This window comes from Leuciscus leuciscus, assembly GCF_965113295.1.
Source record: "Leuciscus leuciscus genome assembly, chromosome: 11".
Classification (NCBI taxonomy): Eukaryota; Metazoa; Chordata; class Actinopteri; order Cypriniformes; family Leuciscidae; genus Leuciscus; species Leuciscus leuciscus.
In genome coordinates, this window is record NC_138735.1 from 24,920,197 (window position 1) to 24,947,341 (window position 27,145).

The following is a 27,145-nucleotide window of genomic DNA, read 5'->3' on the forward strand; positions in this document are numbered from 1 at the left end:
GCCAGAAGTAATATCTCCCACAACAAATGAACCCGAAAATGCTAAATAAATATAATTATAATAACAATTATGCAATAATAATTTAATAAATATTATTTATTAATAATAAGAATAATGATGTTGGATATGATTATGATGATGATATGCTGAACAGTATTTACTAACAAGTAATCAATCAGTATTGTTGTATTATAGGGAAAGTAGACTGCATAGGAAAAGAAAGTCTAATCCGTAAACTTCACATCAGAGTGTACAATGCTGTGTGTTGAGTGTGTGGATGTTTCTAAACCCTACTGGGTGAAGATGACAGTTGATCACAAAAGGCTGTAAATTTTATACCTCCCTCAAGGCTGTGTTCTCATTAATGGTGCACAATGATGATCGGTGAGTGTCATCTCTGACGGATATTTATGAGAGCATTGACTTGTCGTTTTGTTTCTAAAAAGGTAATCCAGAGTTCAGCGGCATGCTCGTTGTAGCGGGTTTTTCTCCGAGCCTCCCTGTCATGGAGAATCATGATTCATCTCCCTCCACATGCTCACAGGAAGCATACACTCCTTCATCCCCTGAAATGTGTTTCTGCCTCACGGTGCATGAGCCACTAGAGTCTGGCAGGAGGCGGATGACCCCAAGCACAGAAATTCCTGATCTCAGAAGAGATTCAGTCTATATCGGTATGAAACAAAGGAGCCAAGATGCAGCCCTGGAACAGAGAGCTAAGTAGGTCAGCAAAATGAAAGAGAAAAGAAGAGAATATACACTTTAGACCTTTGTCGCACACTTAACGTTTGTTGTATGGAGATTCCGAATGAATAATAATGATTTAATATAAGATCTAATTATGAAGGTCAAGTATGTAATTGTTGAAAGAGCAGATTGATATGTAATATTAGAAATAAAAATTGAGAGGTGACATCTTGTTTGTTGAGGTTGACCTTTTTTTGAAGAGACTTTGTAATGCTGAAAAGCCCTCATGTGGACCGTATTAGATTATTTTTATTTTTCAGTTAAATTTTTGTGGCTGATATTACTTTAGGTTTATCCATCACACAATGGTAGTTCAAGTCAAGCACATTGCATTGTGAGATACATTATTTCATGTAGTAAGCATTTTGGCAAATGTAGTAGGTCACATATAATTTGCATACTGTGCAGTGTATACTATATACTGCAGTTATAGTAAATAGTCTCTTTTTCTCCCTCTCAGTCTGAAAACTACACACAACACTCATTTCTCCCTTTCTTCACTTCTGTCCTTCCATGTCTTTCTCTTTTTTTCTTTTACTCCATCCTTCATTCCCCCTCCATCTGTGTTTGATCAATAGAGTGTAATTAAAGGAGGGATGAAGCTGGCTCCTGGAGGAACAGCTTGAGTCTGACTCTGTCTCCTCTGACACACTGCTGGCCTTCACTCATTCTGATGTATAATGTATGCATTATACATCAGCCTTCTCTCGAGCTCAACCATAGTCTCTGCAGGAGAACTGAAGACTCCTACTGTTCCTTGTTAGTTTGCAGTGAAGACAAAGAGGGGTGTAAATATCTCATTGAACAGCCATGTCTAAAAGACAATCTTTACATTTTTGAAATACAACTGTCATGCTGTCTTTTGAGATGAATGCATCGTTGTGTGCCACATGATAAACAGTCGGGACAGAAATTGAATTAGCAAATCTTACAGATAAGCATAAATTTTTTATTAAGTGATTTGAGTAGTTTGTGGTTGGATGGGTAATTTAGTGCATTGAGCAGGTCTTTGTCTGTGTCAGTTCAGCAGACCTGTGCAGGCTTATTAACTGTTTGACATTTCCCCATTGACTAAATGAGGGGGTCTGTGTTTATATACTGTACACACAATTCATGATTACATGAAGAGACAGAACGTTTATTTTCAGAAAGTCTCTCACAGTAGTGTATTTATATAGTCCATACTTGATCGTCTTTACATGGTTACTAGGGGTGGGTGATATAGCCTCAAAATTATATCACAATATTTCAAGAATATTTGCGATAATTATATTTTTGATGATATAGAAAGAAATATATGGAACAACATTTTATTGATGATTGCAGATGGCAAGCAGCAGCATTTATTAGTGCAAACAAAATGGGCATTTTTTTTGAATTTTTTTTTTATTACATTTATCTCACCTAAATGTTTGCTCACTCATTGCAGTCTTACAATGGTGTCATTTTGTTGTTAAGAGTTTACACAACACAAGGAAGCTTGATTTCAATCTTTGAATTAAATTGAAAAAAGTAGAAAAAAAATATAGAAAAATAATAAAGATACAAATAAAGAGAAATAAAGAGAAAAGTTTTTTGGTGTTTTTCTATGATACTAAGACTAGTATTCAGAAATACTACAGAAACTGAAAAAGTATTCAAATGTAAAATTACACTGATAGTCTTTTAGTCTTTGACTAAATTAAACACATAGGCTATTAATTCTGATTCCTTACAATCAAAGCTATCTTTTGTTGTTTTGATGACAACATTAATGACAGTCTCATATGACTGTTGTCACTTTTAGAGCTAGTGCACGGATCCATTACTGTTTTCATTATACTGTCTATCACACTGTCACATGCGTTTTACGCTTATTTAAGACATAACCAACTGTGTTTACGAGTATACTAACCAAGACTGGAATTTTGACTCAGTTTGGTGTTTTTTTCCCGTTAAAGCGATATAATCCGTGAAAAAAAACTTTTTTTTTACTCGCAAGCTGTTTGTGAGGCGGCTTTACTGTATTTATGCACGCAGAGAAAACTATCTCTCAAAGAGTGCGTGAGTACTGAATAGTTTAAAATCGCTTGAATGTTCAATCTGATAAGACTTAAAAAGACGTGAAAATTATCAACTTCAGTTACGATGCACTGCTGGCCCGATTTTGCAAGTGCAAAACGCGAGAGTGTAGTATCGCCGCCTGTAGCGCTTGGCTTGTGCAACTCATTTTGAGAGACGAGAGCGAGAAGACACATGCGCCATTATTGATATCGCGATATGACACTTTTTTTTATTATGTAAAAATGTATACCGGTGTTATCCTGGACGGTATGATATGGCACACCGGTTACTTATTCATATAAAAAACAAAAAAACAGTGGGTACTAAAAGATGAATGCATTAGTCTTGTTAAAGAATGTTAGACTGCTTTACTGTTATCTGTGCAAAACCGTTGCATATTTAGTTAGGCCCGGATACAGTTGTCTCCCTTGGGGATCGATGATACGGTGATTGATCGCTTAATTGCGGTCCTCCTTGGTTGCTCTGATGGGCAGTCGTTTGCTGAGAAGTCAATGTGTTTTTCTTTTTTTTTCTTTTTTTCCAGCCTGCTTAGACCGTGCTGAGGCCAGGAACCGGAGGACAGATAATCTATTTGTGCTAATTTCGAGATTCTACCCACACCCCCGCCCCTTGTAGAATAAGTCATTCCACTCTGTATCTTCCTCTTGCCATCTCATGTGCTGCGCTCGGCACTTCAGCTCTTCCACATCAGCACATTTCATTGGTCCGGTCATCTGATGTTTCAGCAGTCTTCTGTTCCACATGCTCTTTCACCACAAAACTTAATCTAATCATGTTATAACCTCCCGGCCTCAAATGATTGCAATCCGATTTGCATTTCTGTGATTTTATTTAAAGCGTTTGATTTTGTGCTATTGTTACAGAGATGGAAGAATTCCAGTGCAACTTTTTATATTGGTTGATATGGACACCGATTTAGATAAATTCCATTTGACCTCTTAACACCATTGACAGATCAGGAAGCTGCTGCCCAGGCAGTTAATCTGAGACTGTGTGTGTGTGTGTGTGTGCGTGTGTGTGTGCGTGCGTGTGTGTGTGCGTGCGTGTGTGTGTGTGTGTGTGTGTGTGCGTGCGTGTGTGTGTGTGTGTGCGTGTTTTTACTGTGAGAAACTGAATCGGAGCACAAGAGATCCAAATGATGAAGTGTAATTACACACCCAATTGATTCTGGCACCTCGTTCATCACCCAGTCATCATGTTATTCACAAACGCCGTTTCCAGGCGTCAACTCAGCTAAGAAAACAATTTAATGTGTAAAAATACACACTTGACCCTGCAAATACATAGGCTGTTGTCACTGCATCCCTTGAGCCAACTCAAGAAATTTCCAGCTTCTTATTCTCAGTCTCCCAGAATTCACAGCCTGAATCAGTCGTATCTCTCGCTGTTTAACTTGCTTTCTTGTGTTCCCTCTCACTCATAAGAGTGCATTAGCTGACTTCTCCTTTCAACGATTTGGGAATTAAACCAAATGCAGGTGATGGATTAATTCTCGGAATTCCTCAGAGTAACTCTGCTCTCCCCATGATTGATGAGTCGTTCTGTTCTCTGCATCTGATTACCTGTGTCCACATCTTTCTAAATCCTGACCTTGATTTTGGTCCATCTTCTGAAGACCACGGCCCTTTCTCAGCAGTCCTCATACATGTTTTCTAAAGAGTTTTAAAGCAGGTGCTTGTTAGAACCATTTTAAGAATATATATGATTTTAAACTGTCTTAATATTTATATATCTTTTTATATATATTTTGATCATGCTATAATAATAATATTTATTTATTTGTAGTAGTGGTAGTATTTGTTTAGCATCTTTCATAGCAGCTGAAAATACTTCAAATGTCCAAAACTCAACATAGAAAAATATAGAAAAATAAAGCAAACCAAAAATAAAAACAAGAATAGCAACACAATAAAGAGTAAATGTTTTTTTCATGCACAAACTTAACAGCATCTCTTTGTGGCTCATCTTCTCTGTTGTTCTTGAGAAGGCAGTTGTATATCTCAGAATAAATGAATAACAGACAGGTAGCATCACTCAAGGAAATGGAAGGTGACACCTGGCTTGTCAGGACTGTTACCATTAGACCCGCAGAAGCTCATTTAAAGCATCTTAACAAGACACAAACAGAAACACTGACGCTCCTGCAGTCCAGAAAATCTCTCAGTTCATTTGTTTTGCTTTCAGATCTTTTCCTCCTGCATCTAGCTGACCTGTACACTCTCTTTAACTTATTTACGGATAACAGATCTGCTTGTTGGTGTTTTACAGCCTGTGGTTTTCACCGGCTTTCATACAAAGAGCTTCACATATTGCCCAGCACTTCCTGTCTGAGCACATGGGGCTCACTGTTCTGTCTCTCTTCACCATCGCCTCCCCATAATAAGATACCCACTGCTTTGAGAGTTCCCCAAGCAGTGCACCTGCAGACCGTAGAGGTAGAAAAAAATGAGGGAGAGAAGAGGAGAAGGGTTGTGCGGCAAAACAGAAGCAGAATGCGCTGTATCTGGGTAGCCCAGCTGCCAGGTCCCAGATGTGTGCGTGTGTGCATGTGTGTGTGTCGTGCTGGGCTGATGCGTGACTGCCATGCTTGGTCAGAATTGAAAGGGGGAGGGCTAATCTGTCTCTGTTCCATGTGAATCACTCCGCAGTTCACATGTTTAATTAGCTCCTGTAAAAAAAAAAAATTGCTGGTGTGCTCTTTGTTTGTCAGGCCAATTGATTTTATGAATTATAAAGGAGCAATTTATGGTGGCAAACTAAATGCAGGCACCGCTCTAGAGGAAACCTCCATCACATTTTGTAGTGATATTTAAGGATTTTTAAAATCATTTTTTACATTCAGTGCATATTAGGGATGCCACAATACTATAATTTTAGTAATACCAATACCAATGAAATTGACTTTTAATATTAATTTTAATGAAAATCAAACTAATATTTAATTTGATTTATATTAAGCTATTAATACAGTAACAAATGAATTACAAATACATTTGACCGACAAGCAAGTCGGAAAGGAGCCTGGCAGTCAACACAGTAGGCTATATGGATTCAGTACTCCTGACACTGCACATATTGTTATATATCTAATTACATGTATTGGCAGGCAGTTTGTATTATACTAGTACTTTTGACATCCCTAGTGAAAATGTGTTAGTATTAGTGGATCAACATCTTAGTCCTGTCCCAAACCCCAGTGAGCTTGAGAACACTCTAAATAGGCACCAATTAATAAACGCACAAAAAAAAACAAAAAAAATTATATTGGAAAATGTTATTTATACTTGCAAGTACTGAATGACATTTATAATCAGCATTTCTCTTATATTTTTTCACTGAGCATGTCACAGTGAATTCTTGTAACTGCCATATATTTGAAGTGCTGATAGAATTTTCAGGAAAATCAAGGCATCTTAAAAGGCAGCATTTGTGTTCATTATAAAAAGTATAATTATAATTATAAAATTGGGGTGATGTCTTAAACCGCTGCCTTAAAATACTGGATAGGTAAATATCTCACTAGGTTTTGGAACGGTGCTGATTTAATCAAATTAAATGAAAATGACATGTTGCTCTGAGATCTGTAGATTCATTTAAATATTTGTGTCTATAGTGTTGTCTGTCAGTGTTGTGGCTCGAGTGGTTTCTCCTTCACTTCTTTCACAGAAGGTGAAGTTTTGGTTGATGCACAAATGAACACACACACAGACCACTGATTTAAAATATGTATTTGAAAGTCCATCAAAAAGAAACCAAGCTCATGAGACTGAGTGTTCTCATTAAATAAAAAAAATAAAAATAAAAAAAACCTACCCAACATTTTGTAGTTGCATTCCAGATTTGTCAGACCTGCAACCAGCAAGCCTAGTAAACATGCTGATAATTATTTCACCTGTTTGACATTAAGTAAGAAGAACGGCTGAACCACTCTGACTTATCATTAATGCAGCAGTCATCCAGAGACTGAGAAATGCATTCGCTTCTCCGTGAAGAGAATGTTGTGTCTTTTGGGACTCTGCTGACTGACTGAGAACTGTGTTAATGATAACATGCTGAACGTTTGGATGCCTCTAGACACCCTTACTGATTACCAGCGACTACCTGATCCAGCTCATTCAGTCAGAAGAGAGACAGACCATAGCCTAGAGGGTGTTTGCAAACCAGTCTCCCTGTATTGTAAACTCTTTGACCCTTCTTAAACAATATACTATGTTTAGACTGAAGACAGCTATTTATTTTAAAGAAGGCCAAATCATAGCAGACTTTTTCTTGCTCTTTTGAAATAAAACCGTTTGAAGTACTATTTGGCCATACTCGAATACCTTTAAAGCTGTAGATATTACAGGATGCAGATTTAAATATCAAAGCTGATTGAACACTGATGAGAATATTGCTTCAGAATAAATTATATAGGCTATAATTATATAACACACACACACACACAAATAATTCCGGACAAGCAACTTTTTTTTTTACTCGGACACGTGAATAGCAGCGTTTCCATTACCCTTCAAATTGCGCAAATTGAAATTGCGAATTGAAAATACGCCCAATGGAAACACTAATTTTCGCAAAAACTCCTATTTATAAAAAAAATTAGGTGAGGTGGTTTTTCAGGCAATTCAAAAAATACATATTTCGCAAAACTGCAATGGAAACAGTTTTTGCACATTTCCAGGTCACCTGACATAGATGAGGCGGTATGTTTGGACAGAAACAATCTGTTCAAAAAAAGAACAGAGTTCTTTATTAAATTCATAAAAGAAAAAAAGAATTACAGGATTAATGGATTCTAACCTCAAATAAATGCCACAATCAAGACCTTGAAGCAGAAATGAGGTAGAAACTCCCAGAAACACCTCATATGAGCCTCTCACAATTATAAAGGGTCTTTCCTTACCATTAATGCTTGGAAAACACACATACGTCTCCTTCGATTAATAATAATGGCCAGTGCAGTGGCTGAGATATACAAAAACCATCCAACGTCCGTTGCCATTATTTTTGGAATTAATTACTTATCGCGAGAGAAAAAAATTAAGTTTTAGTCGCATAACATCGGTTAATGGAAACGCCGTCATTCCGCAATAGTTTTTTCTTGACATTTAGAAAAAATCGCAAAAGTTTTGCGCAAATCTGTAATGGAAACGCACCTAATTAACGTGTTAAAAATATTTAATGCAATTATTGGAGCATCTGTTTTTTTCCTGGCACCCTTTGGCTAGCGTTACATTATAATGATGCTATCATTCATTCAAGTGATATTAAAACATTCAAGCACGATAAGATGCTAAAAAGAACTCAAAACTGTATGAGTGTGCGGTCTGTGAAGCGATTCAAACACCCACGCTATCTCATTCCTAAATGAACGATTCGCCTTTGTCTGTTAGACCATTGACAAAATCACAGCGGGATCTACGCTAACATTCAGATCTACGCTGAGCCAGAAAGAGCAGTTCTCATGTAGAAGAATAAAACAGCACACAGTTTCATTATTTCTGTTACAAATATTATTATTATCACATAAGTACTGAGATAAGTTTATAGTTCGGTTATAAACACTGATGTTACGGTAGCGGTCAAAATAGAGTAAATCACCTTTTGAAAGTAACACGCCCTTTAAAAAACAATTGTAAAGATAACATCTTTATGCGACCAGGTGACAAGTGACTGTTAAAAAATGTATATGCCATTGAATCATTCATTCAAACAGTTTTTTAACTTTAATTTTAAATAGACTTCAGCAATTAACATTTTGTCAGAACCTCTTATAAATTACGTTATTTTGTTTAGTTGTTTGTTCGGAATCGTGGGAGAATCTTGATCTCTGTTTGAAACAAAAAAATCATGATTCTCAATTTATCCAGAATTGTGCAGCTCTAATTTATATATATTAATTCGATCATTAACCATTTCAGTCTTATCTGACTCTTGTTGATTCAATGGGCCATTTCTCGCCATACACGCGAGATGATTTTATTTTGCAATGATTTTTTTTCTGGGTAGGTTGCCAGGTCTTTCACCAACCCTCCCCATTACATGGCTTGGGACTCACACACACATTCACACATACATTCACACTTACCAAAAATTGTGCATATCCAATTCGCCTGTACGGCATGTTTTTGGATTGTGAGTGAAACCAGAGCACCCGGAGGAAACCCATGCAGACACAGGGAGAACATGCAAACTCCACATATATCAATTCTGTCTAGAAACAAGGTGTTTTAGAAACAGATGCAGTGTAGTGGGAGCACTGCTAGTCATTTCACATGCAATTAAAAATATATCTCAAAATCAAGAGGGTGACATTTATTTGACAAAAACCCCCTGCTAATGTTTGATTTAAAAGGGGTTTTAAAAAGAAGTGTTGACTACATCGAATATTAAAATTAATTAAAAAAAGAAGACATGCGAAAGGTGCTGTATATTTCAGTGTTCCCCTGCAATTTGCAGATCAGAAGCCCAGTGTGTTTACAAGCACAAATGTTGCACAAATCCACTTTGAAATCAGTCATTTCATGTGCACATTAAATGCAACTGATGTGACCAGTGATTTCTGTATATTTTGTGAAAGTGCCTTGGCAATTAGTGTGAATATTTCTTGAGTTTCTGTGTGTGTGTGTGTGTGTGTGTGTGTGTGTGTGTGTGTGTGTGTGTGTGTGTGTGTGTGTGTGTGTGTGTGTGTGTGTGTGTGTGTGTGTGTGTCTGAATCACTGTTTAGAAGATGAACATTTCTCTCACTGTCACAAAGTCTCCTTCCTCCCAAGCAGAGCTGATTTGCATTCCACTCACTCATACCGTCTCTGTCTGTGTCTCTCTCTTTATCTCTCTCTGACCTGATCACTCACAGATGGCACAGCCCTTATTCTGTTCCTCCTCCTTTACAGAGCGTTCAGCAAAGGAACATGTGTGCAATCACTACACAAATGGATTAATTGTGTTTCAGGGTAGAAAACCTCAGTGAATTCATATTGTATACAAACACAGTGTGAAAAATCAACACATGCAGACAGACGTTCCTTGCCACAGACATGTGCAAATTCACATGCACATAAACACACACATGCACGCAAATGTACACAGCTTAGCACCATGAGCAGGGCTAATACTGAGGTGATGGGAGGATTTTTACAGTGCAAAGCCATATTGTTACCCCGGAAAGGCTGATCCCATTTAGAGGTTCCAGCAAAATCCCTGTCCCGTTCAAAGCCATTGACTGGAATAAAGCTATTAGCCTACCTCCAGATTAGCACTGTAACGCAAGAATTATTATGTTAATGTGTCAAAATCAGGGTTAACTTTGTCATTCCTTCTGAGGAGGAAAGTTTGGGCCGCTTTTATTCACTGTCTTGCTTCATTCAAGGTCCATACTAAACGTTAAGACACATGAGGTCATCCATTAGGCCTCATTCATGAAACACAAGCTGAATTTTTTTTTTTTTGTAAAGCCGTTCTTAAAACTACTGACATAATTTTCCAATTTATGCCAGTGTTTGTATTTTAAAAATGTTAGCTTGGTACGAAAAACTATTTGTCTGCAAGTTTAACACTTTCATTTAATTATTTTAATTTTATTCTCTTTTGAGGTTTAAGAAGTGTCCATTTTACTTGCAAAATATTTAGGCTACTGTATTTATAAGTTTCATGATTGAGGCCCACTGCATTCACAAAGACTGTAAAAGCAGAAATGATGAAATTGTTGAAATTATTTCCACATTTTTCGTTTTTTAGTTGATGGCCTACTCTGTGTTCATAGCCATGAATAGGTGTGGGGGGAAGGGGGTTTTTTTTTGGGGGGGGGGGGGGGGGGGGGTCACATCACTCATAATACGACTGTTGATGGATATCTGAGTAATCCCCTCATTGACCTCACCTTCACTCAACATCTCTGCCTCTAATAACCCCACCCTAAACCATCTGACACACCCACCCAAGCATATACACAATATTTTGATGTCACCCTGCTTAGATTACTGTGGTGTTTCTTTTAATCACGATGCGTGAGAAGCTTTTACATGCATTATGAACATCTTTTATGTCTCAAGAAAAATTTATGAGGTGCTTACATCTAATATTTCTCTCTCACTCTGGGCTGATGCCTGTTGTATGGGACAGATTAAGACGCAAAGCGCTGTAGGATTCCAATCGCGAACTGCCCTCTGACCCCGGGCACATCTGTGCGGTTCAGGCCGCCTCTGATGATGGATTAAGAGTCTTTAATCAGAGCGTCTGGGGAGAACTTGGCAATCTGAGCCAGGCCAATTCACCAGCCCCATACAGCCATGCATCATTACAACACAGATATCCTCCGACCTCCTCTTACCCACCTCCTTCAGACCCGACACATTAAGATTTAAATACATCCCTCATCCACCACACTACACATTCAGCAATCGAAGAAGGTCACGAACCCTTGTTTTTCCAGAATGATAATACTGAAACACAAGCTGTTTGCTGCAGTGGTGTGAAAGGGACAGGAAACAAGACAACAGATTGGCTGTGTAAAGCCAGATTCGTGAGTTTTGTTTAAAACGAATTCCCACAGCGATACTCCATCAGAGAGAGCCATGTCATCTGTATGGTCATGGCAGGCGTGTGGTGAGCTCGGCTGTCAGGCTTATAAGGGCTTTTCTGGTGCCTGTGCTGTGAGATTCGTTGTAAACCACAAATCTACAGATGAATAGGAATTTCTTTCTCTTCTTTTTTTTCTTTCTTTTTTGATTTTACAATGATTTCAGTGTCCTTTTTTCATTTTACCCATCGCACACTACAGAATTGAATTGAGAATTAATTTAGATTTCAATTCTATTCCTGAATTTTGATTGTGGTCACAAAAATAATTCAAATTTGAATCTTAGATATATAGATAGATAGATAGATAGATAGATAGATAGATAGATAGATAGATAGATAGATAGATAGATAGATAGATAGATAGATAGATAGATAGATAGATAGATAGATAGATAGATAGATAGATAGATACATACATACATACATACATACATACATACATACATACATACATACATACATACATACATAGATACATAGATACATACATACATACATACATACATACATACATAGATACATACATACATACATACATACATACATAGATCATGATCAATTTTATGTTGAAGTATTTTGGCTAGACATGCTGCATTAAAGCACATTGCATCTACATTTTAGCTTCTCAATCTTATTCTAGGATTGAAGGTGCTAGAAAGAAATGAAACACACTTTGGTGCCTGTAAAGGTTCACTCAAGGAGAAATGAAGGAATATTCTTGCTTCACTTTAGCAGAATCTCCTTGACATTTATCTCACAACCCTCCCCAGACTGTGCCTTTATTATAACCAGTACAATACACAAGTTTCATACAGCCTATTGATCTATCATTTTTATTAAACTCGTTTATTTTTATCAACCTTCTTCATACTTTTGCCTTTTTTATTTGTCATATCTTTTTTTTTTTTTTTTTTTTTGATGTCATACACCTGGCCTCTGTGCAATGTTCTAGATTTCTGACAAAGTTTCCATGGAAGTCCGACTTCATTTGGCATTCTATTGCACTTTCTCAAGTAGTCATTTTGAAATTCAGGCTTTTCAAGTTGAATTGAATACAGCATTAGCCCAGAATATATTTTGCCTCTCCAGTTTCTCCAGCTTTTCTTTATCTTGTGATTAGTTCACTGACCCCTGAATAATATGAATGTCTTGGGGCTTACATTAACAATCTGCAATAGCTTGTGGCTGCTGCACAAAACAAAAGTAGGACGACTGAATGTTCTTTAAATTGTTAAATGAATTGTGGATACAGTGTTGTAATTTCAGTGGCAATGTTTGGCTTCAGGGTCATTCAGATTTATTCCAATTTAGCTCCTCACTGCATTCTGCTAACATTTGTTTATATTTAGAAAATGTGAAGCCGTCTGATAATTGTGAGCCTAGAGCCTTAGACAACATCCACAGCCCTCTTTTCAAAGTACAGAATATCCATTACATACCCACCATGGCCACTTGAATTGTCATGTTTGTCACTCATTAGCGGTTGAGTGAGAGGATGAATGTGGTTCAGGTTGTTATCAAATGGTTTTAGTGAGTATTGTTGTGTCTAGTTGAACCCAGAGGAGTTGGTTTCTCAGATGGTCATCTTCGGCTCCGAAGGCATTAAGCTGTCCCTGAATCTAACTTCTCTTGCTGTCAAGTACATGCAGTTTAGCAAAAAGCAATAGTTGCACAGATGTGTCTCGGAGAGATTGCACCCACTTCTCACTTCCTATGCTGTGGTGCGGAGCAGTTGTCTGTGTTTGTCAGGAGGCAATTAGAGTCAGCACACAAGATGCTCTGTTTCATTTATCTCAGATTCAGAGTGAGGTGCGGTACTCAGGCCTCACCTTGTCAGCCTATGACACGCAACTGCTCACAGCCAATCACAAAGAGTCAGAACTGGCTGAAGTAACCACTTTACAGTGGATGGAGAAGTAAACACTTTACAGAAAATGTAAAAAAAAAAAAAAAAAAAAATGGAGAAAAGTGGCCGCAATGGCTTTGTTAATCAGGAAGTAAAACATATCTGGAAAATACCCAAGGGATAGTTTTATCATTAACTTACAATTAATGATGGGGGGTGTGGGATGGGGGGTGGGGGGTGTGGGATGGGGGGTGGGGGGTGGGTGACCAAAGCAGAGAATCACCTCAGAGATTCACTTCTTCAATTTTGTTTGGTGTCTACATCCAGTTTGAAGCTTGTTTATCAGAAGTGTGGCAGCAGATGGCCAAGTAGATCAGAACGGAAAGAAACAAAGGTGTCTAAGAACTTGGCATCCTAGAAAGAGGAATCAGAACATGGTTCTTTTTAATATTTGGGGAAAGAATTTTGAACCAGCTATCTATCTAAAATAGGGGAAGCCTACAGGATTGCATGAACTACAAAGACGAGAAACAGTCAGCCCTTACTCAAAAACCCAAAAGCACCCTACGTCAACCAAACCCATCATCAAAATTTAGCCAACATCTACAAAAAAAATGGAAAAGCAAGATCAGATGCTGCTGAACAAAATTACTGAAGGATGTTAAAAGATAAAGATAAAGGATAGAAATGTAACACTATGCTGGCCAGGATGTGTTAGTTTGAACGTTTTCAAAGTAACTGGATGTTTGAACGCAGCACTGCACAGCACTGCAGTTTTCCCATCTGCTTCAAAAGAGCAGCCATTGTTCCTCAAAAAGCCCAAGATACCACACCTGAATGGCTACAGACCTGAGTTCTGCATTTAGACATTTGGGGACTCAAGTCCACTTCAGAACCAAAGCACTTTGCCTTCAGTGCTGACAGTCTAATGATGACATTGCCCCCTCAGTTACAATCTGTCCCCTCTCCACCCCCCGAAACGCGATAAATTTGAACCCTTTTAACATTCACACCGGTGTGATTGGAACAACGTTCAGTGCGTGACGTGATAAACTGCTAAATTAATATGTATCTTTGCTCCTCCGCTGGTGCTGAGCCAGAGACGGACATGCTCAGCGCTGTTCTTATATCACAACTATTCAGTGTTTTCGATCACATAATGTTTAATTTAGGTTTCAGACATGTAGGCAATAAAAAAAAATAAAAATAAAAATAATAAAAAATGTGTTTGTTAAATACACTGATGTCGATGGAAGCAGATATAATAATCCTTTCAATTATAATTTGACATTGTGTTTTATTCATATCAGATAGCCTACACACTGTACACAGTAACTATAATGTTTACTCTATTCTTTTCCGAGTTCACCAGCCACTTACATTTATGTACTTTAAGGAGAAATGGATGAACTTAAGTAACTTAAATCTGACAGATCCAGCTCCCATCGTGTTTTATAGATTAACCAACGTGATCATTATAAAGGTGTTTAAACAACAAATGTGATATGCATAACGCGTCCCATACAACAGTATTTCTCCGCCCCCCGCTCCCCAGGTCTGTTCAAGACCAGCAAGTTTTTAGGGCCGGAGTTGAATCGATCTTTCCGGCCCGAAACCCTCTTTTCTGCAGTGGAAATGCACAGAACGGTTCGAGAACAGACAAAGGCCGGACAAATGGACAAACGAATCCATACGACTTGTGCGCTATATTCCAAGTCTTCTGAAGCTGTGCGATACCCCAGTTACTCAGCAACACTCTTATTATTTATTTAAAGTGTGTTTGACTCCTCATATCTTAATGATTTGCACAATGGTTTTTCATTCACTGACATGAGCAAACAATTATTTTAGTGAGAGTTTTGACCATGTTCTCTGTATTACAATAACACCTGCACATTTAATTGAACATAATTACTTCACTTACTTTGCTCACTCAGAGGCCATTCTGTCTTTGCTCAGCCTGTTTTGGTTGGATCAGCATGCCTAGCCATGCATGTGTAAGCTTCATTTGGAGATAATTGCTAATAATTATCCACTGATAAGTCAGTACGGCGCAAGGCGGCTAGAGAACGGGGGCTGTTTTACCGTCGGTTTTCTGAACTGGTGAGAGAGCGGATAAGATATGAATTGATGAAGATGAGCTCTTTTTTTCAAGAGGTCAGTTGTGAGGGGGACTATTTAAAGAGAGACTACAGTGCTATTTGTGCTTTCGATGTCAATCAAGCTTCTATTATTTTGGAGGTCACAGACTCATGTGCTTCAGGCTAGTATTTCAATAAAAGATAGATAAATAAAGAAATAAATCACTATAAGCATGGTCTGCCTCCTGCCTTTCAAGGAGGACATTCAGCCTTTAAACTTTTCTGTTAGACTCAAAGCTGACTGAACAAAAACCTCCTTCATATTCTTCTTTGTAGCATGTTAGCCATCTATACAATTTGAAACAAGTGAGAAATGAAAATTCTGTCATCATTTACTCACCCTCACGTTGTTGCAAACCTGTATGCATTACTTTATTTTGTAGAACGCTTTAAACATTTTGAAATTCATCAAAACTTCTGCAGAATAACGAAAGTCATACAGGTTTGGAACGACATGAGTGTGAGTAAATAATGACAGATTTATATATTATTTTTGTGTGAGCTGTCCCTTAACACATCTTGGGGTTCTGAGTTTGAATATTCACTGATGAGGGCAAAATTTAAGAGCTATGGTGGAAGGGAAGATTCCCAGTAAATAACAGAATGCATTTTTGTTTTTCACACCAAAGCTATTGTATGACTTCAGAAGACTTAGAATAGTGCACAAGTCATGTGGACCACATTTGTGGTGCTCTTTTGTGTATTTTGCTCTACATTTTACACTGTTGTGGAAACTCACACAAGCAAAATGCACATGCATCATAATCTTTTATCAGAACAAGGCAGTGCTTGTGAATATGGCAAAGCCTGGCTGAATTAAGACAGACAGTTTCTATGGTGGAGCCCTGGAGAGCAGCTTTGGCATTAAAGTCTAATTAAATATATTTTTTTACTGCACTTCTCCTTGAGGCAGCTATTGCACCTCATCTCCCCAGGTGACCAGACTGGAACGAGAATGTTTCGTCTCTGTTAGCGATGCTACCATGCCGACGGCAAAGGGACCCAGCAGGCCCTGGCTGTGTCCCCTTCATTACATCAGCAGCACAGCTCTGCCTCATATCAACACCGTGATTAAAATGTTTCTGGTGATAAGAGGATATGAAGGTCAAGCTACAAGAAGTGCAGTGCATGGAATCTGAGACCTCCACCTGAACTGAAAAAGGAGGCCTAATCAGAATGCCATGCATGCCTTTAACTCCTTGCAGCTCGATGGCTTTGTTTTTCTCGGTCGCTGGACCAGCTTTGTTAGTTAAGGCTAGCGAGCTGTTCATTGCAATGCATAGTTTTTTATGAATAAAGTAAATGAGGTACTTTATAATTCAGAAAAAAACTATGCCCACTGGAAATGTTTCATGCCCCTGTAAAGCATCCCTTTTTTATGGTTTTTACTCTTGTGTGGTTTTAATATGTCTCAGAAGTCTATTACTCACTGTTTATATGCAGTGTAATGACCCACCATAATATCAGCAACTAATTTGCATCATATGTCATTATTTGGTTGGAGATTTTATGTGGGCAAGCTTGCTAACGTGTCACAGAAGCAACAGATTCATGCTTGGCTGACAGGTGCCAGTTTTAAAGAGGATGTCCTATGATATTGAGATTTGACATGCCCTTCTGTTAAATAATAAATAAATAAAAACTATAGATAATGAGATGCAAATCAGGGTGTCTGGAGAATAATGCCCCCTCATTTATTCTACCCGTGTATACGTGCAGGGACTGAGCAGTCATTTGTCACTTCCAAACGTGATTCGGTGCATCACATTTATCAGCCCCTGCATGTACATCTCTTCGGACACAATGGTTTTAATAATGCTCCTCTGTACCCACACTTGGCAGATCGTAAACCTGTGTGAGAAAGAGAGACGGCAGACATCATGAGTCTGGAAAAAGTTAGATCAAAGAATAGAGACTGATCAGTTTTTTTTTTTTTTTTTTTTTTTTTTTTACAGTGTTACTTTAATCTGTTAGAATCATGCTGATCAACTTTAAAGGAATTCAGTTTTTTTTTTTTTTTTTTTCTAACTAGTATATCTATGGACAGCATCTGTGATATGCTGTATATTACCACAAGGAATAGTTTCAGCTATAATAATTTCATAAAATGTTTACATTAATACATTTATATTAGTGGGCCAGAGTAATTTTAGTAATTTATTTTGCTATCTGAATACATTCTGGGTACCTCCACCTCTGGGTGGAGTTTGCTTCATATAACCCAAGTTTTATGAATAGTCAAGTAAAATAATTTTCTACCTTCTTCATCTTCTTTACTCTCGTTGACTTTCTATTGTTATCATTCATGCCATATCTTTTTTTTATTTTTTATTTATATTTATACCATGGCCTGTCTGAATACTCGACTCTGCAATAAAACCGTTTAATGCACAGGTAGTTCCAAGTCAGTTTAATCACCGTTCTATAGTAATGCACTGTTTTCATTGAAGCACATATACACATACGTCACTCGCACGTAGAGGGCAGGGATTGCGGAAAGCACAAACAGAAACATTCAGCAGCGAAACTTGTGATCAACGCTGCCTTGCGACTTTTATTAATAATATAGCTTCGCTACTTAATCATTACATTATATTTCTCAGCATGAGGGGGTTACATCGCTATTCTGAAGGAATTAAACTCACAGCTTCATTGTTAATAGAGAGAGATATCCTGAACAGATGCAGGTACCCATCTCTCATCTCTCTCTCAATAATTACTTCAAATGAATCCTATAGTTTATTCATTAAAATAAATGTAATCTTACGCACTACTTTATCTCTGTGTCTGATTTGAAAGCAGGCTGAATGCTAGAACAAACAAGCCGTAACTGACGAAAATAACCATCAATTTTACCCTTCCGGTCAAATATTGCACTGAAAACATCTTTAAGTTGTCAATGTTGACAAATGACCATAGTATAAGCAGGATAATTCACGGCTAGCTGTGCATTAAACAATTTTAATGCACTTTGTGGAGACAATCAGCCTCCGCTTCCCATCACATGGTCTTTGCCTCCACATCATGCATTAAAATAGTTTAATGCACAGCTAGCCGGGGATTATTCCTTACTGGTTTATAGTATTCAAATATTAAATTGTACTTTTATATTGTTAGTCACACTTTATAGTAGGTGTCTTTAACTACTTTGCCCTTACATAAAGAAATAAGTACAATGTATTTTAGATTTAGTGGAATGGGTAGGTTTAAGGCTGGGTTAGAAGCGAAGGGAAGGGTCAACACTGGAATTATAGCTGGAATTACGGAAATTAATTACAGATGGAATTACATGCAGTTATTTATAATACTATGAGTACAATGTAAAAACATGTAGGTAAGTGCATTGTATCACATTATAAATGTAAATGTTAGTACATAGTAGTTTAAGACACTGGTAACACTTCACAATAATGTTTTAATAGTTAACATTAGTTAACTACATTAGTTAATGAACCAATAATGAACTGCACTTCTACAGCATTTACTTGTTAATGTTAATGTCGGTTAGTTAATGTTATTTAATACAATAACTAAAGTTAACAAATGAGACCTTATTGTAAAGTGTTACCAAGACACCTAATATAAAGTGGGACCATATTGTGGATATTTAATAAAAAGATATTTGCACAAGTGATGGTCAATTTCATTTACAGTATTGCATGGTGAACTGAAAAACACAGACGCACACATATAAACAAGTTAAGCTACTCAATTAGCTGCAGAACAGTTTCACTTAACCGCATCACATTTCGTTACGTCAGTACTGCATGAGTGTCACAGAAATATCCATCTTTTGACTTTCTGCATACAAAATCAATTTGCGTGCTTAGAGAGTAAACTGGGGAGAGCAAATCTCGCTGTGAGACACTTGCATGGGGGTTGTCCTCAGTGGCCATAGTGAATGTAAAACCAACATTTAAAGCATGACTGCCTCTGAGGATTAAAAGCATTCACAAGTGCTTCAGCATATATATGAATATGTCAATATGTAAATAAAGAAGTGTGCAACATATACGCCTAATATACACCACTTAATTGATATTTTTAGATATTTTAACTGTTTTCTTTCTCTTTTTGAAAGTGTGACCTGTCTGTAACTATTTCTTTTCCAGTGGGATAATTATAAATAACCTATCTTTCGAGAAGGGAAAAAAACTGAAAAATAATGATGTGGATTTTGCAGAATCCTTGACACTGTGTGCAAGGTTTTGTAGTCACTTTCTGGAAGCTTCAGAATACCTCCACATGCAGATGCACATTTACTTGAAATGCAAATGATTTACAAGGTCACTCTGGTCTCTAAGTGCTGGTTCCAATTTTTTCTCCCCTCTCGGGTGTAATTGAACTCCACAATTGAAAATCCACAAGGGCATATGTTTTATTTCCTTTTTTTTTTACCGTGACAGGTGCAAGTGCAACCTTCATGCCAACAGCTGCATCTTTGACAAAGAGAAACTCACTTGCGAATGTGAGCACAACACTACGGGGCCTGACTGTGGCCGCTGTAAGAGGAATTATCAGGCCAGAGCTTGGAGCGCTGGATCCTATCTCCCCATCCCCAAGGGCACAGCAAATATCTGTGAGTATACACACACACGCACACACACACATTCCCATTCCACTTACTGGAAAGAACAATATGGGCTCTATGTTTGTGGATAACAAGGCTCACATGTCCTTTTACTCTGACCATAAACCATCTCTCTTACTGTTGTCCTACCTTTCACAATGCGCTCATGGTGTCTCCCCAGAAGCCATTACCCTACTTCCAATTTAAAACCAGGTCCTCACAGGAACTCTGACACATCACAGTAACTTCTCAACTTTAAGAAGGGCTATCAGACATATTTAATATTTGAATTAGTTATGTTAAATTACAAACATTGTTTACTACAGATGTAGTGACCAAGTCCAAAAATTGTGGTCGTACCATGGTATTCTTATCCGTAGCATAAAGAGGGTTACAAAGTAAAAAAAATAAAATAAAAAAAAGATTACCACCATTTACCATTTCAGTGAAAAGTTAACATTATTTATTTTCTATTTGGTATGTCCTTTAGCTTTAATGACAGCAATAGCATGGAAGTGCCTAAGCAACCATGCTATTGGTTACAGGGATAGTTTACCTAAAAAATGTAAAAGCTGTCATCATTTACTCACCATCATGTCATTCCAAACCTTTATGACTTACTTTCTTCTGTGGGGCACAAAATGAGATATTTTGAATAAGGTTTCAGTTGTTTTTGTCCATTGAAATGAAGAATAATTTACTTTTGAGTGAACTATCCCTTTAAGGAGTGTTTACCCTTCAGAAAGACGCAGAATACTTGTAGGACCTTTCTTTCACAGAAAACAGCGCATATCAAATGTTAGAACTATAAAGAAGGACAGTTAGCCTTTATAAAACCAGTGCTGTCTGTAAGCCTGGGGACTACACCACCACTGCAGTTTATTTCAAATGACAGAAGACAGAGCCTTCAATCCAACACATAGAATGTTTGCTCTGAAATAAACTAGCACTCAACATATGCTTCTGGGACTAAAGCAGCAACACATATCACAGATATGACCTTAGCATGCACAGAAACTGTGTGCATGCCAAAACTTTCTTTTCAGTCTTCAGCAGGTTAAAATGTGTGTGTGTGTGTGTGTGTGTGTGTGTGTGTGTGTGTGTGTGTGTGTGTGTGTGTGTGTGTGTGTGTGTGTGTGTGTGTGTGTGTGTGTGTGTGTGTGTGTGTGTGTGTGTGTGTGTGTGTGTGTGTGTGTGTGTGTCCGTCCGTCCGTCCGTCCGTCCGTCCGTCCGTCCGTGTGTTTGTGTGTCCCTCCGTGTGTTTGTGTGTCCCACGGTATAAGGGGAGCGACGCGTGCCTTCTGGCAGCTGTTATACCTCATGACTCTCTAGGAGCCGGTGGAGTGTTTTGAAGGACTGAGATTGACAGTACATTATTTAAAAAAAAGACAGCACAGACTCTGGACCCACTATAAAACACAGCCTCACCTTAAACCCCTTATTATGGTCCTGTGTGAGGAGAGTGAGAAGTCCATAACATAATAATATGGTAAAAGACAGGCTCTTAGATCATTCCCTTTGGATTAAAAATAATTAGATATATTATAATATTTATATTTCAAACAGAAGAAAAGCAGTTTGTCGATTTAAAACCAATTAAAATGATTTTACAACAGTTATTTGTGCATGATACCATGCGGTAGGGCAATGGAGACAAATTATTTATTCGTAAATAATTACAAATAGCATCTTTTTTACTACAGGTTGCATAGTTGTGCTTTTTTATATTTCTTTTTACTACTAAACTGCTAACAGAGTGTATTGCTCTCTCGCTTCGGTCTTCTTTTTATTGAAGCAAAATATGTATTTAAATAAGTGCTACTGTTTATCACAATGCTTTCAACAAAGTTTTTTTTTTTCATTGGCACTTTGTAAAAAATTGCACTTTCTATTTTTATTGTTTTTTCTTAGTTTAAGCTCATTTTTATTTTCATTTTTGTTTTGTGAGAGATATTATATATAGATACATTGTTTTTTTAATAGATACAGGTATCTTGACTGCATTTTTGCTAATTTAAATTATGAGTAATTTGTAGTTTGGTCATTTATTGTATGTAGTGTTAGTTCTCCTTTTTTGTGTCCGTTGGAAGGCAGAGTAGTTCCTCTTAGTCCGAGTGGGTCAGACAAATCAAGAAAAGAGCTTAAGATTGATGAAAGAGTGTTGGATATCACTCTTCGTCAAAGCGTGCTCAGACTTCTGGGAAGTAGCTAGGTTCTCGCTTCACATCAGAACGGCGAGTCGGAGAGCGATCAGTTCGAGAATTAGCAGTGACAGACCATTTCTGATCTCGAAGAGAGGGGAAGTGATGAGGGCGCCCCCATTTTCTCCCTCCTGGATAAGGCGGCAATGGGACTCACACACAATGTTCTGGCCCGTGCTGATCTGAATCTAAAATGCCTTCTTACACTTGACTAATGTTTGTGTGTTTTATGGGTTGTCAGATTGATGTAGGGTTTCACGACGCGAGTGAAAATAAGGTCTGATCTGCACTGTGCCTGCTGGTTCCCAAGCGAAGCAATGGCATTTGGTATGGTTCACGCACATAAGATCAGCAAGCCCCTGTTAAAGTTTAAAAAATGGGAGGATTAGCAAGCAATGCTAATTGTTTTCCACGTCTCTGCTGAGTAATACTCTGTGGTTTAATATAGCACTTCTGTACAGAGAACTGACTAATTCCTCTTGTCCTGGCAGGATTAAACTGTGCAAATGAAACTTCAAATCAAACCGGTCTGGCCTTGTAAATTACTCGCGATCAAAGCACTTAAAGAGAGATGTGTCCCGACACAGTTTCAGTAACGGTTTTTATCGCTCCTCATTGACCTCGGCTTCAGTCCGTGAAGATAAAAGCTGAACATGATATATGCTTTTATGCGACTTATTGATTTTACAGCTTTTTAACATTTAATTTTGGATACAAAATTCCACTCAGCACACAACAGAAGCCATGGAAATCATGCTTGAGCGAGATCCACCGAGGGAGGAGATTCATAATACCTCATTTACTTCTGTTCAGCCTAGCTAACGAAGACAGCCCAACACATCTGGAGATGACAGTCGCAATGAGAGTAAATTATTATCAGCGGTGCCGTAGTGTACGACTGATGGCTGGTTTTGTTTTTTAATTAGTGTACATAAGTAAAGGGCTGCCAGATGTCAGTGTGTTCGCCTGCCGTTGTTCGGCGTCCTTGAATCAAATGGTTCGTTCCTGGGCTGAAACTATAACAGCTGTACCCTTCCTCCCCCACCTGCCATCCTCAGACATGCAAACTTTCTTATAGGAAAAGCATACACTCAAGGAGGAAGTGAGGAAGACAGTTCCCGCCTTAGAACGTGCTCAGTCCTGTAGAAGATGTTTGCCTTTCTTGTTTTGTAACATGGACGATCTTGAAGTGTAATTAAGCGTGTCCTCGATCCTCATTCCACTGCCCGTACGGATGCTCTAATTAGTGTTATCTGAAGGGCCAGGTGGCCATCTTGTCTTCTCCCAGAAGAGGAGAGTTATTTTGTACCATTTGTGTTATCTAATTATTCATTTTAACATCTCCACCCTGGCTGCATATCCTACACAACCACCACAGTTACCATTTCCATCTTGACTCTTGTAGTGTCAACTCCGAAAGCATATTACGCTCCCTCTCTCTTTCGGTCTTTTTTTCTCTTTCTTTATTTTGTGTTATGTTCTCCTTATTCCCCCATGAGACCTGGTTTGTTTACTCTGCCTTTTCCACATCTTTCTCTGTGCTGCCGCAACGGTAATCTCTCTTTCAAATATTTGTTTCTTCCATCACAGGATTTTCCGCCGCGTGTCGCATTCCCAGAATCTTAACTGTGACTGTGACTCATCGCAGGCACTTTTTCATACTTGCCATCTCCCGTACAAATCTATTCACTCTGCCCTGTAAGACATTCAGATGGAGGTGCCGTTACTGTAGCAGAGGTTGGCCGACAAGTTCTACCGGTGTGGATTGTCATTTCCCTACGTTTTGAGCCGCACGGTTGCTTGTGTATGTCACGGCTCACATCCGTGTAGAAAATGGATGATGGATGGCCATGAGATGTAAGTGGCCAGGGAAAGTAATTACAAACTTTGCCTAGGGTAGAAATATTGTAGATAAGCTTTGCCGGAAAGTCCAGGTGGACGGAAAAAGCAAACAGATGAGACTATGTGAAGGTCAGGAAGTTGTTCTACTAGAACAACAATAATGAGGCCACCAGCAATTCAACTAGCTCCGTTTCCAACATAAAACATGAAATAAAGCATCATAGAGGGGTTTGTCCTTTTGCTGGCGACGGAAGTGGGCGGTTAAGGAACAGATTGTCTTTCAAATGAGAAAAAAGGAAGTCGTCACAATTTCCATGCCGTCCAGCGGGAATCCCTCAAGCTGGATGACTTGGCAGGCGTGTGAGTGTGTTATGTAGGGCAGGACAGATCTGGTATCTTGCCCAGGTTGGGTTAATTACGTCCCGTCAACCTCTGGGAGGAAGCCTGAAAAATTAACTGTCAGTATAACATGTGTTTAGGTGTGTGTGGATGGATTTTCCCCCCAAGAGACAGGCTATTCTTTATCATTCTGTGCAGGTTCATAAAACATTGTAGGTGTATTTTGATGGCATAATTGCTTGATTGTGAGAAAAGAGTATTATTAATTTGTGGAAAGGTGGATTTGCACAAAATCAAGGAAGTATTTGTCTAAAATATGAATAGAAGGAATGTGGAATAAGTCCCACACACTTCTATATATATATATATATATATATATATATAATGTATGTGTGTGTGTGTATATATATGTGTGTGTATATATGTATATATATATATTAGCGTTGTCAAAATTAACACGTTAGCTGCAGAACACAAGCTACTAAAGGTAAAATTTTTGCAAACATTTTCTGACAGTGTAGAGAGTTCATTCAGTCATTTTAGGTGTGTTAAACATACAATAGCATAAAAGATGACAACATAACATAAATCAGGTACAGGAAAATTGGAAAAATCCTCCTGGATATATATTAATTTAGCACACACACACTCCTGCCCATCATCAGTTGATCCTGGAGCCTCGAGTGACCCGAGAGTGCAGAAGTTCAGATGGTAAAAATCAATGGAGTGTGCAATAAACATAAGCAGCATAATGTGTTTCTGCATCAGGCTTCACAATTTGATTCTTGCTCTCTGACATAATGGAGAGTTCCAGCAGGTGAGGGGAGCTGAAAACCGCTCTGATTGAAAGATAATCTAATGATATGACACATGATATTTTGTATCCGTCTCAGGCAGACGACTGTCCAACTCAAAAGAGGAGAGGTGAATAAATAAATAAAAATAAAAATGAGGTTGTATAGCACTTACATGAATCGTGAGGATGAATGAGAACCATGACTAAAAGCCTGACTGTATTTAAAGCAAAGAGAGCGGACAATGTGCTATGAGAGGTGCTGTGTTACACTGTTGATGCTGTTTAGAGTATATAGAGACGTCTGTATTTGTTTCTGTGGTGTCAGATGCAGCATCAATCATTGTAATTTTTCCATGATGAAGTTCAAGTAAAAAAAAAAAAAGACATTGAAAGAGGGAACCAAGCCTTACTGTATCTATGGTCCAGAATATCATAGAGATTTCCACCGAAATTACCCGGAACCATTTGTCCCTATTTTTCCCCCCCAGACCTGTTTCTTTCTGCGTTTCCACTGCAGTCTAAAGTACCATGAAGATTAGGCAAATTAGTCCGGTGACGTAAACTGATGACGTTTTAAAAATGGTGGTTGAAATGAAATGCTGCGTGAAGTCAACCAATCAAAATGCGGCATGAACTCAACCAATCAGCATGTTCAGTGCCTAAGTCCCACCCCCGAAAGTTCCTGAACATTGAAAAAGTAGTACCTCGCAAGCAGGGACTTTCTGAAGGGGACATTTTTACTCAGAACTTCATTTAGACTCTGGATCCTGCAGTCAAAACACACCAAATACCCCCCAAAAGTTCCTATTTCCTGGGGAAAGTTCCTGCGGTGGAAACACAGCTTTATGGATGCGCTCCTTTGAATTAAAATAAAGAAAGAAAGAACTTAGTGCTATTGCATTGTTGCCATATAAAAAAAAATAGAACATATTTACTCTTATGCAGGAGTTTTCAAACTGGGGTATTGGGACCCCCATGAGGCCACAAGGAGGTGCTTTAGGGGTCAGTGAATTATTTATTTATTTTTTAACAAAAAGTAAGCAAGTAAAACTCCCATGTGCTATAGTTTGCATATTTGAGCTTACATTAAGTCTTCTGTGAAGTGTGAAAGATTTCTCTCTTGATTTCATCAATGAAATCAAGGTATTGGCAGATACCAATCTCTCTTTGGTATTGGCATAATAGATGTGAATGCAAAAGCATGATGTTATAGTTGATGTTTCCTTATGCAGGTTGTCTTCTCTACTCCTTTCCGTCCTCTATCTTTCTGTCTCAGTCTTCACACATGTTCGTTGGAGGTGCCTGGAGGTGCCTATTTTCCAAGTGATTTCTCAACCCTCCTTCCAAAGGTCATAAATTTGATTCTTAACTGTCCATATGAAGCAGAGATCAGGGAGAGAGATTAGATGGCGCACACTAGATCAATGGCACACTGCAGGGGCGTGAGTTCAGCTCACCAAGAGTTCTCCATCGTTCAAAGGAAAATCTTCATTCACTGCTCTCCAAATGGTCTGTTTGAAACGTAGCACCAAATCTTATACCTCACCATTTTTTGGTTTATTTTTATTTATTAGGAATGCAGATATAATACTTGAACCTGTTCCTACTTTTAGATTTGCTTTGTGTTTTTTATTTTTTTATTATTATGAATTATCCTAGAGGGGTTCTCTGCTGTCATCAATTGTTTGAAATGGTTGTTTTACTAAGGTTGTTTATTTTTTCAGGTTCTGTAGCAAGTATAGTGAGAGATTATTACTATACAGTGGAGAGTCCAGCAGTACACTACGAACTATTTTATTACATAAAAATCAGATTATGGGTGTGTTCACACTTGGCATTTTTGGTTCAATTAAAATGAACCCTGGTGTGATTGCTCTGTTAGTGCGGTTCATTTGAATAAGTGTGAACCATGTGAACCCTGGTGCGGACCAAACAAGTGGACCGAGACCGCTGAAAAGATGTCTCCGTCCAAACTCTGGTGTGGTTTGAATCAAATATGAATGTAACACGGACAAAAGGCAT

The 27,145-nt window shown here is 38.2% G+C and overlaps 1 protein-coding gene across 12 annotated transcripts in view; it reads left to right on the forward strand.

Moving 5' to 3' along the window:
- ntng1a (netrin g1a) overlaps positions 1 to 27,145 on the forward strand; it is a 98,650-nt gene that overhangs the window by 57,141 nt on the left and 14,364 nt on the right. For all 12 annotated transcript variants that reach the window (XR_014209991.1, XM_082184462.1, XM_082184468.1 and 9 more), the window contains exon 4: positions 19,782 to 19,954. Coding sequence is in view for 11 of the 12 variants with exons in the window: in XM_082184462.1 (XP_082040588.1) it covers positions 19,782 to 19,954 (173 nt within the window). In the remaining variant the exon portion in view is untranslated. The remainder of the gene's footprint in view (positions 1 to 19,781; positions 19,955 to 27,145) is intronic.